The 21,285-nt window shown below is 36.6% G+C and overlaps 2 protein-coding genes across 2 annotated transcripts in view; one reads left to right on the top strand and one right to left on the bottom strand.

Annotated features, from left to right (window-relative positions):
* The window catches only part of LOC112046564 (uncharacterized), a 38,578-nt gene extending 19,765 nt beyond the window's left edge, over positions 1-18,813 (top strand). Inside the window, exons 4-13 of the mRNA XM_052884315.1 lie at positions 8,159-8,293; positions 8,514-8,853; positions 9,219-9,438; positions 10,088-10,262; positions 10,545-10,672; positions 11,105-11,287; positions 11,876-12,203; positions 12,327-12,458; positions 12,543-14,132; positions 14,451-18,813. Of these exons, the coding sequence (XP_052740275.1) occupies positions 8,159-8,293; positions 8,514-8,853; positions 9,219-9,438; positions 10,088-10,262; positions 10,545-10,672; positions 11,105-11,287; positions 11,876-12,203; positions 12,327-12,458; positions 12,543-14,132; positions 14,451-14,610 (3,391 nt within the window). The 3' untranslated portion in view covers positions 14,611-18,813. The remainder of the gene's footprint in view (positions 1-8,158; positions 8,294-8,513; positions 8,854-9,218; positions 9,439-10,087; positions 10,263-10,544; positions 10,673-11,104; positions 11,288-11,875; positions 12,204-12,326; positions 12,459-12,542; positions 14,133-14,450) is intronic.
* Positions 18,651-21,093, bottom strand: LOC112046565 (inositol monophosphatase 1). The gene has a single exon (XM_024083251.2). The coding sequence runs from the start codon at positions 20,902-20,904 to the stop codon at positions 20,083-20,085; it is 822 nt and encodes a 273-aa protein (XP_023939019.1). The 5' UTR covers positions 20,905-21,093; the 3' UTR covers positions 18,651-20,082.
* Positions 21,094-21,285: the final 192 nt, after the last annotated feature.

Below are 21,285 nucleotides of genomic sequence, written 5' to 3'. Positions count from 1 at the left end.
GCAACCACATCATGTGTGACTAATGAGACGATGATAAAGTGCAATGGTTTTAGTTAACCACTTCCGTACACAACTGTACACGCTATCTCAATAAAAGGGGAAGATTGTTCATAGTTGACGGAACAATCAACCTATCTGATATTAACAAAGCAAAACATATTATAAGTTATTTAAATATTATAAAGCTGAAAAGTTTGTTTGGTAATCTCAGGAACTACTGGTCCAATTTGAAAATTCTTTCAGTTAGATTAAAAGGCTATTATTATAATCGTGTTCCTACCGGAAGTAGAACGGGTGGTCCGGGTGACGTCAGCTAGTAAGTTATCAATAAGCACAATAAAGTGCAAGCAACGTTCGCGTAGTCAGTCAATTCTAGGCGTTTCTGGCCAAATGCTTCAAACGGTTTAGTTGTTGAACCTATCTAATGTTTGGCTAAATGACAAACGGTAAGTTCTTTGAGTCTGGTTCTGTTGCTAGCTTCAAACGGTCCAATCATTAGTTTAACAGTATGAATTTAATGTTTCGACAGTATGGAAGCAACTCACAATAGATGATTTATTTCCAGTTCCATCAAATGTACCTACTTACAACGGAATCTACCCGTTTCTTCCTTTCCATTTTCTTCCGGTTCACTTCAACCACACTTTGATCACGATCGTTTTAGGACAATGTAGTCGAATGAGACTCATTTCACATCCCTATGGGTTGAGTTGATTCTTTTAGCTAAGACTTCGCAGATTTTTTTTTATTATTCCTTACAAGTTAGCCCTTGACTACAATCACACCTGATGTAAGATGGAAGCGGGCTAACTTGTTAGGAGGAGGATGAGAATCCACACCCCTTTCGGTTTCTACACGACATCGTACCGGAACGCTAAATCGCTTGGCGGAACGTCTTTGTCGGTAGGGTGATAACTAGTCACGGCCGAAGCCTCCCACCAGCCAGACCTGGACCAATTAAGAAAACCTCAATCCGCCCAGCCGGGGATCGAACCCAGGACCTCCGCCTTGTAAATACACTGCGCATACCACTGCGCCACGGAGGCCGTCAAATCAATTCAATCAATCAAACCAATCAAAGGATTCGATCGATCAAATGTTTTTTGCTGATAAAATTGATATGGCTCCCTTTTTTTAATACAGATTTGTTAATTGGATTTTAAACATAAGTCGTAATACTAAAATCTCTGTGTAACGGTGCCAATGCAGTATCAGTCGTAAGTCGTATATTTTTACAACATTTACGTAATTCACGGGCAATGGAGCATTGTACAATATTGACCGCCGTAATAGATGTAATCCCGAGCCGTGTCGCAAATACTTGAGACCGTAGGCCTGAAGTAATGCATTGTTTTTGCGTTAGCGTTACGTGTCTAGGGACTCCGACACCGATGACACTCGCAATAGATGTCTTACACTCTACTAGAGCGAGGTCGACACTGTCAAGCAACTTCACTGTAAACATATGAACTTTTCCCACATTCTTTATACGTATTTCTTTATTTTTATGAAATTATTATTACCTAAATAATTATAATTTTTACACACACTCAAAATATTGCTATTGCAAACATTTCTACAGTAGGTATTTAATTGTCAATTGTTATCCTAATGAGAAAGAAAATAATGATATTTAAGCTAGCTTATCCTAATACCTAATACACTTATCCTAAGACCATGCCCTATATCTAGATTACCAGTAGGACAGCCAAGCTTTAAGCTCTTTTATGCAAAAAATTAGCTAGCCCTTTTGTTCGTTAACTAGATATAAGTATCTAGATACAGAAAAAAATACCATTCTTGCTGATTTAATGGATTATACTGATGACTTCCTATACATGTATTCGCGATTAGCTGAATTGTCAATCTTATTTAGGTAGCGGTCTACAACGTCTTGCGGAAGCATTTCAGATCCTGAAAATGAATACATAACACATTGATTATTTTCAATTCCAATATCATCTTCTTCTTCTGATAGTGCCATCTCATATCGGAGGTCAGTAATCATTAAGGCTAATTTTACTTTGTTCACTGATGCCCGAGATAGTGATCTGGTACTCATATTAAACTATTGGCGTAAGCTCTTGAGCTAAGATGTATGTCTACCACCGACCAGGCCTTCGTTTCCCCTTTATACTTCCCTGGATAATAAGCTGGAGGAGGTGATATTTGGAGTTTCGCATTACATGACCCAGGTATTCGAGCTTCCTCCTTTAGACTTGTTGCAGAACTTCTGTTGGCTTTCCCTTTTTTTGCAGCACAGTAGTATTGCACACGATCCCTCCATGATATTCGCAGTATCCGTCTGTAAACCCACATCTCAAATGCCTCAAGCTTACTACACATCACTTGCGTTAGTGTCCAGGCTTAACTCAATTAATCGAATCTTTTCTGTATAAAAATGTTAAACTTCTCCTGAGGCTTTCACCACCGTTTCATCAAATCTCCATGAAATTGAGTGAAAAAACCTCAAAAACCAATTGACCTAAATAATTTCGCAAATCGTTGAATCAATCCATTCAGGTGTGAAAAGATTGTCCAAGATAAACGTCTCATTGCAGAACATTCCGACACTTTGCCTAATGTCTAATTTGTTTTGACAAAACTGAGCAAAAATTGTTCTTTTGTAAATTCAATCATCATTATACTTAACAATACTGACTTTAAAGACATGGAATTGTAAAAAGTAATTTATATTATAAGAATTATAAATCGTCATCACCTCCTTTTCCTTATCCCACTTGTGTGGGGTCGGAAAAATATGTCAGTCTTTTGTTTTGGCATATTTTAATGGTTTACCCTCCTTGGGGAAAAAAATATAATAAATCATATGGATCTAAATACCAAATAATTATTAAGACTTATTTCGAGATTGAGAATGTATTTTGCTTGACTGGGATTCAAATGAATCAAGGAGAAGATATGACCCTAACAACTAACCAGTTTCTAAGAAGCCGTTTAAAATATTGACGCAACGTTTGCATCAATTTAATTATTATTTCAAAAACGTTCCCAAAAAAGAAAGACATGTAAAAAATCTGTTTACCACACCGAGTGATTTAAAATACTTTTCGCAAGCTGCGAAAAAGAGCGGCAGCGTTTTCCAAAAAACGTCGACAAAACAGAGAAAAACCTCTTCAACTCGGTGTAAGAAGTTCATCGAATTTCCATGGGCAATCGTTTTTAAGACCATCACGAAAAACACACTTGAGACTTGTTGTTTGATATAAATATGCTATACCTAGACCTACCGTACTTTTTAATAGAACAAGTACCTATTTTGAATTTTAATTGGTATAATTGACGGCAGCACACGCTATCAGCGTGTTATCCCTGATCCCTAAAGGTTTTTCAGTAAATTTTCGTTAGTTTCGTTTAAAAAACTACCATTGAAAGTTAGTAGTTTTTTTAAACGAACTCTTATTCGCTATTTCACCCCCTATAAGTTTTATTTTTCGTTTCAAAAGGTAGCCACTGAATTCAAGAAATTACCTAAAGTAATTCAGAGATTTGAGCGTGAAAATGTAACAAACAGTCTTAGCTTAGTTCAGTACTTGTGCAGAATTAGTATTTAAGCAGTAATAGACACGCACATAATTGTGTTAGCTAAGTTTCTTTATAATAATTTTATTAGAAGCTTAAGAAGTCAAAATACTAACGAACATTTCGAGAACGGAAAGTTCTATCGATCGATTTATGCTATCGACTTCTTTGAGAGGTCAATGTATAAAAATAATTAATATTGGGTTCATATTATTAATCTCGCAGACCTTCTTTATCTTCTCATGACTAACTCTTTGACAAGAATATAAAATCCCTACGATGAGACACTGCAATCGTGGAGCAACATTTTGTCTTCAATTCAAGAGACGCTCGAGGTGTCTTGGTTCTGACACCCGGCTAAAGCCTCCGAAGGCTTGTTGACAAACACACCCAAGTAATTTACGAAACGATGGGTAGAAGTGGAAGTATTTGAGCGCGCGCAACCCTCTCCCTCGCGGCAGTACCGCGCGGCCGCAATGGCGGTGCACGCGCGATCACGCGTCAAATTCAAACTTGGAACGCGCTCTAGACTCTAGTCAATTTATTTTTTTTAATTTTTGAAGACTGATAGACCATGACTGCAGACTATACAGCTTATGTATATACAAAACATAGATTAAAAATATTAGACTTTAAGATTACGTAGTATGCTAAGTGACTGAATTTACATGACTGTACTTACTGTTGACAGTGACAGTGAATGTGACTGTGACTCGACTTGACTGTGGATTGACTGACTGGACTTACGGGAGATCGGCAAATTCAACGCGAAGGTATGTTAATTTTGTTGATTAGGTATATTTAATATTATCTACTAATTAAAAAAAAAATATTTGTGGTTTGTAAATCCTAGTCAATTAATAGTTTACCGAGAATGACTAGTGTCTGAAGTTTCTTACACCACAAAGGAAGAAATCTGATATCTTCAGATGGGCATAGCTGATTTTCATTCAACGATAAGAACTCTCTCACAAACTTTTTTAATTTAAAATGTACAAATTAAAAAAAATAATATTATAGATTTCGGGTTTGTACATATTAAATTTCAAAAAAGCTACGACAAACAGACACATAAATACGGCGTCTGTCTGTAACTTGCGTCTACGTAGCTTAATGTAGGCACAGTTTTGTTTTTTTTTTTTAATTTACACAGACACTGTTTTTTATTTTTTCATACTCACAACGTCGGTTTAAAAGATCCTTTAAAAAAATTAGGCTTTCATTCCTATAGGTTAGATTTGGCATTTGAGGCATATTTGAAGGATTCCCTTTTAATACAAAAAGCTATTTTTGGGACGTCTTTGGTGCAGTTGCAAATGCCTGGCTAATCAACATCGTTGGATTTTTTTATCTAAATTGACTCAGATATGGTATGATGTTAGTTAGGATATGGCCATTGACATCTTACAGATATCTATACTAATATTATAAAGCTGAAGAGTTTGTTTGTTTATTTGATTGGTTGAACGCGCTAATCTCAGGAACTACAGGTCCGATTTTAAAAAAATATTTCGGTGTTAGATAGCCAATTTATCGAGGAAGGCTAATAGATTATCCCCGTTTTCCTACGGGAACGGGAACCACGCGGGTAAAACCGCGGCGTCAGCAAGTGATATTATATTTTAGTTATCAAATAAACAAAACACTAAATGATATGTTTTCTAAAACCTTTCCTGAGACGTATGCATTAAATAAAGAAATCCAAATCCAAAATCGAACCAGTAAGTTTTAGAGAAAATCGCGGATATGTAAACATACCTACATACGGATCAAAATCAGAACCTCTTTTTTGAATTCGGTTCGGAAAAATCATAAAAACAAAGTTATCTATGCCCATTGGCCATATATCGCTCGCATACGCAACCGCTTCCGCCGAGCGAAAGTGGTTTCGCTTTCACTGGAGGTCATCGACGCCGCTAGGGTTGTCAACTTTCGCATAAATTGTTGACTAACAACTTAGTTTCAAATTCAAATTCATTTTGCTCATAGAAAAAAATCTTTCATAAAATATTATGTTGTTAAAATTTTCAAGGTTCCAAATATTTCAGAGTTTCTTGTGCATTTAAAAGACTATAGGTTATTGTTAGAGTAATACCAGATATGTAAGACATACTAAAAATCTGCGGCAAAGTGTGCTTTAGACCACATGAAAGAAGTTACGACCGGGTCTTCCTCGGTAACCCTCACGGGTCACGGGGTAACAGTGATCGGGGCGTTGGCCCCTCTCTGTGGAGTTCAGGTATACATGAAAGAAGTGAAACTTCTTTAGATCTCCCTTTCAATGTCCGTTCGTCCGATTACACTTTTTCGTAATGCATTCAGTAGCTTACTCCCCAGTCAAGTGCGCCTAATGATTTTTCCTAATGATCCTAAGAATAGTAGTTGGAAGCCGCCTTCGATAAGCACAGGCAGGAACAGGAAGAGCACATCTCCTTAAACAACGAAGATAACAATTTTTGCATCGACCTTTCTGGCCCGTCTCATGCGATATCGTAAAATACATAAATCGTATCTTCTTGCGACAACCCTGTGTTATCATGTCTACTACATGTTAAACAAACATCGAAGAGAAATTTGCTAATTATGTGGACATATGCTAATTACTATTCATTAGCAATTTATGGATTCACTATTTGTTATCATTTAAACACTCGTTAATCAAAGTTAACTGATTCCGTAAAAAAGTTTAAAAGATGAAAAAGAAAACTATAATAGCTCTAAAAGCTCTTGGATGAGTTCCCGGACCATTAACTATTGTTTTTCTTAGTGGGTTTGTTGTTGTTCATAATTTTAAAGATAATTTCCGTCAAAATTTTGACGGCCTCCGTGGAGCAGTGGTATGCGCGGTGGATTTACATGACGAAGTCCTGGGTTCGAGCCCCGGCTGGGCCTATTGAGGTTTTCTTAATTGGTCGAGGTCTGACTGGTGGAAGGCATCGGCCGTGACTAATTATCACCCTATCGACAAAGACGTACCGCTAAGCAATTTAGTGTTCCGATACGATGTCGTGTAGAAACCGAAAGGGGTGTGGATTTCATCCTACTCCTAACAAGTTAGCCCGCTTCCATCTTAGATTGCATCATCACTTACCATCAGGTGATATTGTAACTCAAGGGCTAACTTGTAGACGTAGAAGAAGAAGAAGAAGAAATATACTTTACGTAGAGAGTAAAAAAAAGAGAGAAGGAAAAATTTAATTGGCAGAGTTTTCTTGATAAATTCATTTTATACTAATAGAGTCAGACAGTTACTTAAATTAAGCGCGAAAACAAAATCATCAATCACGCTTCTAAATCATTATTGGTGTACCTGAATAAACAATTTTTTCGACTACACAAGACAGTTCAAGAAGAAAGCAGAGAAATGGATATAGGTACCTAGTTGTTTGTATATGTACCTATACTTAGGAGCAGTTTGAAAGTAGGTACCTACCTGCTATGTTATTAGAAAGTTACGTACATTATGCACGTTATATAATAATACAATAACTTTTATATCTAAATAAGGTTTCGGGTCACTTTCATTTACATAATATTTACTTATACTTATTATAATACCATCTAATCTCTAGTCGCGGCACGTAATATTTTATTTAACACATTACGGCTTGCATACTAATAACACTTTAGTGTTATTGCTCAAACGAATATTATATTTCGACTGTTGCGCAATGTACTATACCTAAACATATTTTTACGGTTCGGAGATTGAATACTTAATTCATGGTTAAGTGGCTTAATGAGTAATATATAACTCTTATACGGGTCTGCCACACACTTCACGAGCCGCATGGGAAGCAGCGAGGGAAGGAGGCAGAGACGTATTGTAGCCACTGTACTCATCCTGCTACATTTCTTACTCCTCGTATTGCCCACTGCTTCTTAATTTGTCGGTTTTGTGACGGAGCCCCCTCTTCACTACGATAACTTTTTAAAAAAACTGTCTCTTTTTCATAAATGAGCTGATTATTATGTAACATCCGCTTTTATTATGCACGAAAGTTTTATTTCTAATTCTATCTCATTTGAATATCTCACCGATCGAAAGTTGAGTTGTCATCTCATAAATATACATTCGCCGTTCACTCAATCATTTCATCTACATTCACACTCCTACGATAATTTCCACAATGCTAAAGCGTAGAATGACGCCATGGCGGTTATTCCCAACTATAAATTGTTATGGTTGAACTAGGCTAGGCCCAAAAGCTTCATACTACTTAGTAAACTAACATTTAATTTTTATTATATTTGCAACATATCCTAAACTTTGAAAGAAATTCATTACAATAGGTATTCAGTTGTCTATGGGATATATTTCAGGAACTTTTCGATCTAGTTCCTCCTTCACCATTTTACCGTAGGACCCATGGCATCGTACCTAGTAGTCTGGGCCCTTACGAAGTCGATATCCCATTTACGCGTACAAAGCGAAAGACATTGCGAAGGTCACGAGTGAAACCTTATAAGCAGGCATGTTCCATCGTTAAGCTGCATCTTCCTTTAGCATCAGGCATGATCGCTGCGAAGTGCTTGCCACTAAAACAGCTTGGACAACCTTGAAAATTGATCATGGCTCATGGCTGCTAATAATCTTAAAACGTTTTAATTACAGCATAGAGAATGGAGATACCCTGGAAGGCAGGACAGAAGAAAGCCAGCTCCCAGAAGCAAGCGCCTTACGCCAATCTCCACTGTTGGAGCAATGCCCCCTTAAAGGTCCACCGAAGTGCCCTCCAGCTTCTAAGCGGTTAGTTTAAAACCATTTTTTTGTATGTTTATAAGGTCAAATATTACCCCAAATAGTTAGAGAGCATTTAGTTTCTATGTTTTCCGCAACATGGCGATTGTATATTTAAAAATGGGTGTTTATCCTGAAATAAACACATTATCCAACTAACAGCGAATTTCGCATCAATAATGTTAATTTAATTTTTGTACAGTACCAATTTATTTAACCTGACCCTTAGGTACCGCACCCACGATGGCACCTGCAACAACCTAAACCGTCCCCGATGGGGTGCCACAATGACCCCGGTCCAGCGCTTCATTCAACCCGTCTACTCCGACGGCATACAGGCTCCTAGACGATCAATATTCGGATCAAAACTACCCTCAGCTAGAGAAATAAGCGCGCTCGTCCATGAAGATAAAAACGCAGAGAACCCTGGGATAACACATCTGTTGATGCAATGGGGGCAGTTTTTAGACCACGATATAACAGCGTCTTCGCAATCAAGAGGTTTCAACGGTTCTGTGCCAAGATGCTGCAAGGATGGTGGAAGGGATTTCATCCCCAAGGAATTAATGGTGTGTACCTATAGCATAGCACCTTAGATATATATAACCATTTATTATGTTTATACCGATCCTATACGTTCGAACCTTCAGAGTTGTTCCCCTTTAAAAGTTCTAAAAAATTTACATGTATTATGTCCCCGGTGTAAGGTTGACTTTCAGATGCATTAAGGCTTATAGACATTCCACGCAAATCAAGTCGTAGGTGTTCGCCAGACAATATATTTGGGAATTCTGTATTTCACTCTCCCAATATCAAGCGAGGCTGACTCAATCGCTTGATATTGGTATATTTGGGAATTTTTATTTCACTACTAAATGGTGACATCTTTGACAAGGTGTCAGTCACGTTTGTTACATTTTTTTCTCAATTACAGCACCCAGAATGTATGCCAATAGCCGTACCACCTTCAGACCCTTTCTACGGGCCGCGCGGCGTGCGTTGCCTGGACTTCGTGCGATCATCCCCCGCCCCTCGGGACGACTGCGCGCTGGGCTGGCGGGAGCAGTTCAACCAAGTGTCCGCCTACATCGACGGATCTCCGCTGTACGCCAGCTCAGCGAGACAGTCTGATAAACTTCGGTTGTTCAGGAATGGTAAGTGTCTGTTGGATCCATTTTAAAACCCTCAAAATTTAAAAACCCTCGCACTAAAATGCCGCAACATTTTAGTGCGAGGGTTTTTAAATTTTTAACGATTAAATTTTCAAACACTTTTAACAGTAGGTATCTAGGTTAGAAACAAAATCCAATCTCATGTTTCTGGGGCTGAAAGGCTAATGTTACTGTTAACAACAAAGGTTAAAAGAATTTTTCTCACAATAATTTGACGACTTCTCTGGCGCAGTTGCTATCGTTGTGCTTCTCAATAGGTTGGAGTTCCTGGGTTCAATTCCAAGCATGGGTCATTTTAGGATTTTATATTTTCTAAAATTCTGGCTCTGGTGACTACTTGCAAAGATACGTCTTTGCATTTAGCGGTAGGTACCAAAGCGATTATTAACATCAGGTGAGATCGCAGTCAAGAGCTAACTTAGTCATAGAAAAAAATACGCACCTATATATATAGGATAATATTAATTACGATTATCTACTGCCTGATTTTGTATCTGAAACCAAGCAACAGGGAGTGAAAACATTGGATGAAAATCTTTTCTTTAAATTAGAACGCAGACGAATTCGTGGGCGTCCACTAGTTACCTGCTTTGTAAATCTTCTCAGCACTCACTATGAGAGTTATTGTCAGGTATGCTCCAGTACGGTCGCGTGCAGCAGCGGCGCCCCCTGCTGCCAACGGACCGCGACGAGCTGTGCCGCGGCGGCGCCGTGTCCACCGACTGCTTCAAGTCGGGCGACGCGCGGGTCAACGAGCACCCCGGCCTCGTCGCGGCGCACATCGTGTGGCTCAGGCAGCACAACAGGTATGCTCTAATACGGTCTTTAACACAATATTATGGGCGCAGTGGGTACCTACTTATCTAATGGAAACCCTCAAAGATCCTCAAAGCCAACAGAAGAAGAAGAAGAACAGAACAAAGAGGCACAGGTACTCTTAAAAACTGGTATAAAGTAAGTTTTATTTTACAGTTTCGCAACAATATTAGACTTTACTTTCTGCCTATTTATTTATTTTACACTTAGTTGTATTGTGTTGTGCCTTCAATGACTCATTTCTTGGTTACTCAAATGAAGTAATTTCACAGAATGGCTCAAGAGCTGGCGCACCTCAACCCGCACTGGAGCGACGAGAAAATCTACCAGGAGACGCGGAAAATAGTCGGCGCGATGATACAGCACATCACCTACAGGGAATTTCTGCCTATCGTTTTAGGTAAGTACCAGCACCGAAAATAGTTTTTAAAATATCGGTAAATCGATCGATCAAAAAAAGAATTAATTCCTCTAATGAGTTAAATACTATTAGTTACTAAGCATCCCTTCATCATCATCATCGTCATCATCATAATATCAGCCAACAGACGTCCGCTGCAGGACATAAACCTTTTGTAGAGACTTCCAAACATCACGATCCTGAACCGCCTGCGTCCAGCGAATCCCTGCGACTCGTTTGATGTCGTCAGTCCACCTGATGGGGGGTCGACAAACACTGCGCTTTGTAGTGTATTCCAGCACCTTGGGACCCCAACGTCCATCGGCTCTTCGAACTATGTGCCCCGCCCATTGCCATTTCAGCTTCGCGACTTCATCCCTTCATACTACCTAAATAATAACATTTCTCACAATCGTTGTCCATGTGTTCTAGGTTCAGAAGTTATGAGACTATTCGAGCTGGAACTCCAACAGAAAGGCTTCTACCGCGGCTACAGTCCAAAGATCAACGCAAGTCCAGCCAGCTCTTTCGGCTCAGCCGCCTTCCGCTTCGGCCACAGCCTCGTGCAGCCGTCCTTGGTGCGCTTCGATAGGTTCCACCGCCCCATTGCTAACAGTAAGTGCCCTTATTTTTACCCAAAAAATTAAAAAAATAATCAGCTTTAACGAAAGTGATCATTATTAATCATTATTAGGCCATTTTGAACGACCCACGGGCCTTTAGGCAGCCACAACTCTGCTTTAAAGTTGTCTGGCAAACCGATGGAACAACGTGCTATGCGAAGGACGGAGTGTGAAACAAACTTTCCAACTTCGGAGATTTTGTACTAAGAATTGTTTGGAAAAAAAAATTAATATTACATAAGCCAAAACCAGGACTCAAATCCATGATCGAAAGTAACTTGGGCTAACCACGGGACTGAACGAGTATTTACTTCAATAAAATGTGCAGGGGTTCTACAAGGAGGATTTTTGGAGCTTACTGTTTACCTCATTTATATTTATCACCATATGCTATTATTTTAAATTATGAGGAATAAGTGAAATTAAGAAATTTTGTTTTGGTTTTTTGTTTAGAATCTAAAAATATAAACAAATGCAACTACTTATTACTACTTTCTTAATACTTCAACATTATTTTTAGTCGTATTTTCCTATTTAATCTAAATATAAAATCAACGACATTATTGTTTCTTTGTAACAGACGTATCTCTCCACAATGAGCTAACAAACCCGTCCAACATTTGGAGCATGGGCGCCGTCGACCGCTTGCTACTGGGCATGGTCAACCAACCCATACAGAAACGTGACGAATTCATCACCGAAGAACTTACCAATCACCTGTTCCAAACGCCACACTTCAACTTCGGTATGGATTTAGCGGCGATCAATATACAAAGGGGAAGAGACCATGGTGTTCCTCCTTATACATCTTGGAGAGAACCTTGTGGTTTGACAGCGATTACCAGCTTCGATGATCTGTTCAGGGTTATGCCAGCACGGGCTGTCAGAAAAGTGAAGGTTTTGTACAAGTATGTAAGACACTTTATACTAATGATTTTACCGGTAATAAGTAAAATTTCCATTTGTTTTAGACGTATTAATAACTAAATGTATAAAAACATCTCAAACCATTTTACACTAACTTTTTTCAGACACGTGGACGATATTGATTTGTTCACTGGAGGAATGGCAGAACGTCCAGTTGTGGGAGGTTTAGTGGGACCAACATTCGCCTGCATCATTGCACAACAGTTCACTAACTTGAGAAAAGGGGATCGATTTTGGTAAGCTACTTTAACATTCGTAACTATGTAAAGAAAGTATAAAAACGTTCGGTCCTGGTGTTAATTGGCTCTTATCATTTACAGGTACGAAAATGGAGGCTTAGAATCCTCTCTTACACCAGCGCAACTCCAACAAATACGCCGAATATCTCTCGCTCAAGTTCTCTGCCGCACCTTAGACAGCATTGACAGTATTCAACCATTTGTATTTCTATCACCAAGTAATCCTGATAACGACAGAATATCTTGCCGCAACGGACATCTAAATAACTTTGATCTATCTCCTTGGGTTGAATTAAATTCAGATTCTAGCAATGACATTAAGAAATCAGAAGTAGAGGATTCTACGACACTTAGACCAGGAAAACCGCGACCAACTACGGCAAAACCTAAAACCACAAGGAAACCCCAAAAAGCGACTAAATTGCCGGATCAAAATAAACTAAATGCAGCACTTGATTCAAAGAAACCTCAGAAGCAAAATCATAGACATAATAAGACAGACACGACTCAAATAGACACTAACAAGACTACAACTGAAAAGACGAAACCAATTCCTGTAGTACAAGTTATAGATGATAAACTAGACTTTAAAATCAAGACACGACGTTACAGCGACTCTGACCCGGACATTAGACAGTATAATAACAACGACTACTATGACGATGTACAAAGCGTTCAATCAGTGGTAGTAAACAATCTACCACATAAAAGACCTAACAGTCGACCATACATATCTGTGACTGAAAACATTGACAAATACACTTATCTGATAAATTACGTACCAAGACCGACCCAAACATGGCGACAAACTACAAGACGATACAACTACGACAGAGACAAGAATGATAGAGATGTAGTTAAAGTTACATACCAAAGCTATGACGATACATACAGAAGACCGAACAGACCTTACTTTAATAGACATGACATGGACAATAACTTTGAATCCAGAATAAACATACCAGTTACTGAAAATTCTCGATCGTCAGCTAGATCGAATGATGATAATGTATCAACATCCAATGATAAACTTTCAACTGAAATGTTTATAATGACTAGTAGACCAAGACCTCTTACCGACAAGACTACAGATAAAGTTGACCCGACTACTGAAAACATTTACAAACTACTGACTTTTGGATATGTAGGTACTTATAAAGGTAGCATGACTAATGACAAGACTATCACTGACAAAACTAAACCTATAAGCAAAGACTTCTCGACTGAAGAAACTGACAAATCCGACATAACTCCCAGTACTAATGACTTGAATCACGGAAAATTATCGACCTTTATGGTATACGAGACAGCTACGAAACCTTACAATTCACAACGACCGACAAGACGTAATGACGACGAGACCTTGACTTCGGATATTAAAGATAAATATTATTACATACACAATGAATTACGTAAATATCCTGACACGACAGATAAAAAACTTGACAATAACGCCCAAAAGACAAATGAACCTAAAAACTCTAATGACCCCTTAACTAGTACATACAAAAATTTGGAGGGCATCCAAGAAAGATCTGGAAGTGATCAAATCGAAAATACTGAAATTATAAAACCATCGCGTATTGATAAGCCCAGATTGAATTTAAGGAAACCATCAAGCTCTGCTAAAACACCTTCGGTGGCGTTCCAAGTTATACCGAGTGAAAACAAGTAAGTTCCTACATTATAATCTTCATGATTACATGACTGTTCGTCATCTGACTGTATCGTCCACTGATGGGCATTGGAACATTTTCAATAATGGTACTTAATTGCTTGAACGCAAGTGCATTTCAATTACACATTAACTGTATTTACTAACAAATTGTATCGACATTGCACTGTCAATAGAAAAGTTTAAGTTATTGATTACGAAATACAAGATAAATGAAGTTGTGTTGTAGAGTGAACTACCCTCATCTAACTATTTGACCAAGACAATTAAGTAGATGTATATAGATAGATAATACAGTGTCTTTTTCCTTTCAGTCCTTCTCAATGGGCAGTGTACGAGGAGAAGGAAGACCTCCCCGAGAGCTTGCCACAGCGCATGCCCCCCATCAAACTCGACCCATACGCGTTGAGGGAAATCCCCCGACCCATAGACTTCAACTCATTAAGACGGCGACCTGGACGACGTCGTACATAATTCAGTAGTTTAATTAATTTAAAGAATATTCGCAATAGACAAAATAATTGGGAGATATTGCATTGCGACTTGTTAAGCGGTGATCAGATTTATTCAAATACACAAATCTCACAAAATACCTACCTACACAGTTTACCTATATAAAATGTTTCTTAAACAAAGATAAAATAATTGCATTTTATTTTCATAAGCATTGATTAGGTAGGTAAAATAAACTGTTCACCTTTTTTGCAATGAAATATTTTCCAAGTCAGTGCTAAAAGCAAAAAATTAATTTATTTTGCAATTGTCAATTAATTCGACTGATTAAATTGTAATTATATTTTTAATACCTAATGATAACTGTATAACTGTTAGCGATACATATTATTTCAGTACGAAATGTACAAACCTCTTTCGAATTGTTTTTAATTGTTTTTCAGTTTAAATTAGGTAGGTACTTGTGTAAAAGTAAGTGCTTATCTATGTAACTTAAATTATTGGCATAATTATTTAGGGTACAATGTCCTTCATACAAGGGTACATGAACCTACATGCATAAATAAGTGCCCACATTTATCTCGCTGTATATAAGCAAATTGTATGCCTAATTATAATAATGTAGAACCTATAATTAGATACGTTTGCTAAATAATTACAATATTACCTTAAATAACAAAAGCTGGCCGACCTAAATTACCAATAGGATTTTGATTGATTATCTCGACTCCACTGTATGACAATTACTGATTGACATCTTAAGGACCAGGTAATCAGAGATAAGCGGTGATTACCGCTTATCTCTGTTAAGTTATCGCTTGACAGAATGACAACTCTGAAACCTCACTGAATTCTAAATCACTGTTCGACAATTCCGACACTACTTTTTAATAAAATATCTACTGATCAACTGTTTGACAGGTTTGATTTTGATTGATTATTATTTAACTGACTCGACTGTATGACAATTACTGATAAATATTAAGGAGTAATCGAGTGATTACCACTTATCTCTGAAAATTTATCGACATTACATTGACAATATGACTCTGAAAATTTCACTGAATGCTAAATCACAGTTCGACATTGCGACACTACTTTTTAAAAATACTGATTAACTGTTTGACATGTCTGATAAATTACTGATGGACATTACTCTGACTAATCGAAGATCGGCACTACCGGCACTACTAAGGTTTAATTTATTGATAAAAAAATACCTGTATTTTAATTTTTAATCAATTAATTAATTCTTTGACACAACTGTTTGACAATTAAGTACGTACTGAATGATATGGAGTAATCAAATGATTACCGCATGTCTCTGTTAAATTACCGCTTGACAGTATGACAACTCTGAAAACTCTGAATGCTAAATCACTGTTGTCTACTCAAACACATTACATTGACAATATGACTCTGAAAATTTCACTGAATGCTAAATCACAGTTCGACATTGCGACACTACTTTTTAAAAATACTGATTAACTGTTTGACATGTCTGATAAATTACTGATGGACATTACTCTGACTAATCGAAGATCGGCACTACCGGCACTACTAAGGTTTAATTTATTGATAAAAAAATACCTGTATTTTAATTTTTAATCAATTAATTAATTCTTTGACACAACTGTTTGACAATTAAGTACGTACTGAATGATATGGAGTAATCAAATGATTACCGCATGTCTCTGTTAAATTACCGCTTGACAGTATGACAACTCTGAAAACTCTGAATGCTAAATCACTGTTGTCTACTCAAACATGACTTTTTAAAAATTAGACTGATGAATTATTTGAGGGGTCTGATAAATTACTGATGGACATTTCTTTTACTTTAAGAATTAGAACGATAGCTCAGTCAATTAGGTAACTAGGTACTTACTGATCGATAAAGATATGATGACATAATTAAAAATACCATCTGATTAGCTACTGTTTGACTATTTAATGAGACTAATAGTCAACAACAATACAGGGTGAATATCTACAGTTTGACTACTCAATGAGACTAAACAGCAACAGAACTAAAGACTGACCAGCTACAGTTTGACTACTTAATGAGACTAAACAGTAACAGAACTAAAGACTGACTAGCTACTGTTTGACTACTTAATGAGACTAAACAGTAACAGAAATACAGGCTGACTAGCTACTGTTTGATTACTTAATGAAACTAAACAGAAACAGAACTAAAAACTGACTAGCTACTGTTTGACTAATTACTGAGACTAAACAGAAACAGAACTAAGACTGATTAGCTACTGTTTGAATACGTTAATGAGACTAAACAGCATTGGACTTTTGACCCTTGACACACAACATTGACCATAATAATTTATCTATTCATTATTTCTAACTATATGTGTCATTTATCACTCATACAATCATTTTATTCATTGCTTTTGTGACAAACGCTCGACTGCTTAACGACATTGAAAACGTGATCGCTTGACAAATTGACAACTTTCTGGTGGCTCGACTTTACATTTAATTACTGTACGACTAATACTGTATGACGGTTCTGACCTACCGCTACCGCTTATTCCTCGGACCATTTGACCGAGACTTCTCATAATGTCTTTAAAATTGACATGACTTAACTTTGTTGATTAACTTACCTACTGTTAAAGTGACTCACAACTTTAGTGACAAACTACACAACTGGTATTCATATTTTATTCGACATTCATAAATTATCACTTCATCAACTGAAAGCTTATCGAAGACATTGACATGGCATTATCGCTTGATACAACATTTTATTGTATTTTCGCTTATTTTTTTTCTTACGTTACATACTTAACGTTGTTTGTTTTTTGCTTTTGGACTATAACAACTTCTGCTCAATTGCGTAAATTCAAATTCATTCACCGCTTAATATCGCACATAAGCAAATTTAATTTCATATAGCTTTTATGACAGTTTCACAATTTTTTCGAACTACCTACTTACATACGATGTAAAAACCGACCTTTCTACTCTGACATATTATTCCCACTTGGATAATTTACTTTTTAAGAATGACTGATTACGACAGACTCGAACAAAAATTGCTATTTGATAACACTTTATGAACTTGACTCACGTCAGACACACCTAGAGTAGTTACTAACTCGATTTGTGACTCAACTTGACTAATTACCATCGTACTCTAACATATTGCCATTTGATAATGGGTAATTTTCTAGCTACCTACCTGACTTTGAAATATTACCGATAATTGAACTCCGAGATCATTGCCGCATGATAACTGACACTTAAGAATGACTGATTTAGACTGTCTCGAAAAAAAAACATTATTTGATAACTCTTTCTGAACTTGACTCATGACTGATATTACAAAACTTGATAGATTTTGTGAATGGACTTGACTGATTACCGTTTAACATACGACTATTAATTACCGACGCAACTGATTACCGTTTAACATACGACTATTAATTATCGACGCAACTACTAACTACTTACATTTACCTACTGATTGACTGATATATTACTTACTAGTGTAACTGACAATTTATTTATCGACAGTTTAATATTATTACCTCTTTAGCTTTTAAACAAACTATACTGACTGTTTTACTGTATACTTAAACAATGCACATCACTATCTAGCCCCAAAGTAAGCATACAGAGTAGCTTGTGTTATGGGTACTAAGATAGTTAGTAAGTGTATACTTACTAACTACCTTACACATACACTACTGAGCACATAAATTACCATAAAATAACTAGACAAACTGACTTATTAAGACAGCATGAATAGCCAAAGACTTGAGTGCAACCCTTCAATATTACCCCTTTATAAGACAGCAACAAAGTATTTTACCCCAATATGGTCAGCCAGCTGACTTAGGTTCAGAGACACAGTCAGTTTATATTCTGTACATGTGTATCTTTTTCCAATTGCAATGTACATGCATTGCAAACCAATTGTAATTTAATTTATGTAATTTAAAGTCATTTACTTACTGTTATAATATTTTTTGAAAAATACTAATAAAAACCACTGACATATTCTAAGTTGTGATGATTGTTGAATAAAACTCCTGCTATTCTGTGTACAACATTTATTTAGGTACACATTTAAGTACCTACAACTTTAGTTATTATCCTCATATGGTTGGTTATAAACATACCTTACAAATACATGACAACTTAATTATTTTAAAATTAAAGTAAATAGATAAATTTAAGTTAATATATTTTTGTGAAACATCACTTGGTTTTATTTCCTGTTTAACCATTTATTGTGTTAAATAAAATGTGTATATAGTAATTTGTTCTATGTATAATAAAACCTAATATGACTAGTTTAAACTAAAATAAAAAACAGAGATTCTAACATACTGAAAGTATGTAGCACCTTAAATAAATAAATTAGAACTTTATTTACTCAAATTCATTTTGGCATCATAATATTTTGAATATTATTCCTTGATTGATACAAATATTTTTTGGTAACATGTTGTATATATAATTTAAAAACAATGTAATAATTCAATTAAGTACAACAATTAATTAATTAAAATAGTATTATTACTAAATAAAATGGAAAATTTATCTAATTCTAAACACAACACTGGTAATGACAGATCATAGTATATCTATCCAGTTTCTCAGACTATAGAAACAAACAGAGAGTGTGAACTATAATAAAAAAAATAACTTGAAGTCATTAGTTTGCATGTCATGTTAAAGTTCAAGCTGATTGCACACTGATCACTACTGTATAGATAGATCCTTATTCAGCAATCATAAATAGATAAAACTATAGATAATTATGGACAAAAACAGAAATATACAAATATGATAGTCCAAGACATAATACTCATATCCACCATTATGTGACGAAAGACTTCTTTGGGCAGAGAGGAGCCCAATATTCTAATCCGAAAATAATATTGCAATGGAAAATATGGGGCAAAAGAGCTCCTGGCCATCAAAGATAACAATGGTTGAATGATAAAACAGAATACACTAGGCTAAGCTAACCACAGCTAAAAATAGGAAGGCTTCTCACATATTGAGGCTTCACACACCAAACTATGGTTTGAAGATGGCACACAATGACGCTGACAAATACAGCTTATTATCTTATACAATAAATAAAAATCAAATGCTGTAATCACTTGTTAAAATTAGGAAACAGGACATTAATTCATAAAATCTTATTCACTTGAATTAGTTTCTTTGAAACATTAACCAATGTGCAATCAACTTTCAAAAAGAAATTTTTTAAACACCAGTAGCCTAAGATGTGCACCACAACTTATTATCTTGAGGCGAGAGATAGACAAATGTCAACGTGTGATAATATTTCTCTTTCATTATCTTAGAATAAAATAGAGCATCTCAACTATTACAGTCACTATTGGAACATGTCTTTTTTGTCATGTGATATGTTTTTGAGGCATCCTAGGCTTACTGTTGTAAACATTTAAGTAATTACAGTCTTGCATAAATAGGTATAAATTATTCCATAAATTAATCTCTCTCAGGGTAATATTGATGTAACACGGTAGACATCTCCTGAGCCAGTTCCATACTACTAGCACAGAGTACCCGCCGAGAAAGTATATCAAAGGCCCCGCCTGCTGGATCAATACACACCCCTCCCGCTTCTCTAACAATTATATCCCCTGCTGCAATATCCCAAGCGTGGATTCCAAATTCAAAATAGGCATCAGCACCCCCTAATGCTACCATTGCCATGTTCAAGGCAGCAGACCCAACAGTCCTCACACCCTGCCCTTTAATAACAATCAACTTGAAATTTTCTAATACAGCATGTTGTTTGTCCTTGTCCCTACTAGTCCCAGCTTCAAATGATATAATAGCATTACGCATGTCTTTAACTTGCGATACATGTATGGGCTGCCCATTTAGGAAAGCTCCTTGACCTTGTTTAGCCGTAAACAGTTGGTTAACGATAGGATTGTATATTATACCTGCGACCGCCTCTTTGTTGATCGTCAATCCGAGAGATATACAGCTGCTTGGGTAGCCGTGGATGAAGTTGAGTGTGCCGTCTATAGGGTCGATAATCCACGTTGGGTCGTCGGTTAGAACACATTTTGCGCCGTCAGCTACTGATTCTTCGCCGATAAACTTGTGTGAAGGAAACCTTGTCGATAACCCACTGATCAATGTGTCCTCCACCTTTTTATCTATTTCCGTAACTAAATCAATATCGGAAGACTTCAGTTTGTACTCCTTGCAGCCAGTTGTGAACTCAGTTATAAGGTTTCCGGCGCTTTTCACGAGCTCCAAGGCGGCATCGAAATATTCGTCGATTGCGTCAGACATTTTATATGATAAATATACGACAAGATGTTGCGGTCTGTTACGCAAAGTCACAACTTGAATACTGCTTATTAAATATTCTGTTGTCCTGTTTAATTTGAAAGTTGAAACAATAATAAAATTAAATAAATGCAACTCCACAGTCCACAACCACAAACCTTTTCAAGTGCAATAAAATTGACATTGACAATGACAATGACATGACTTTGACTCAGACTCAGTGTTGCCAACTCCAAAATTCGTAGAAAGTCGCTAAAACTATAACTCCAACATAGCGGATCCGTGATGTTGTCTTGGAGAATACCTTTGATTTTGTCGGGGGAAATGTTGATCAATAATTAAAGATAGAGCTGTAATTGTAATGTAATTTGTACAATAAAAATC

The sequence above is a fragment of the Bicyclus anynana genome, chromosome 11 (genome assembly GCF_947172395.1).
Source record: "Bicyclus anynana chromosome 11, ilBicAnyn1.1, whole genome shotgun sequence".
NCBI classification, from domain to species: Eukaryota; Metazoa; Arthropoda; class Insecta; order Lepidoptera; family Nymphalidae; genus Bicyclus; species Bicyclus anynana.
This window is presented reverse-complemented; position numbering and strand designations above follow the sequence as displayed.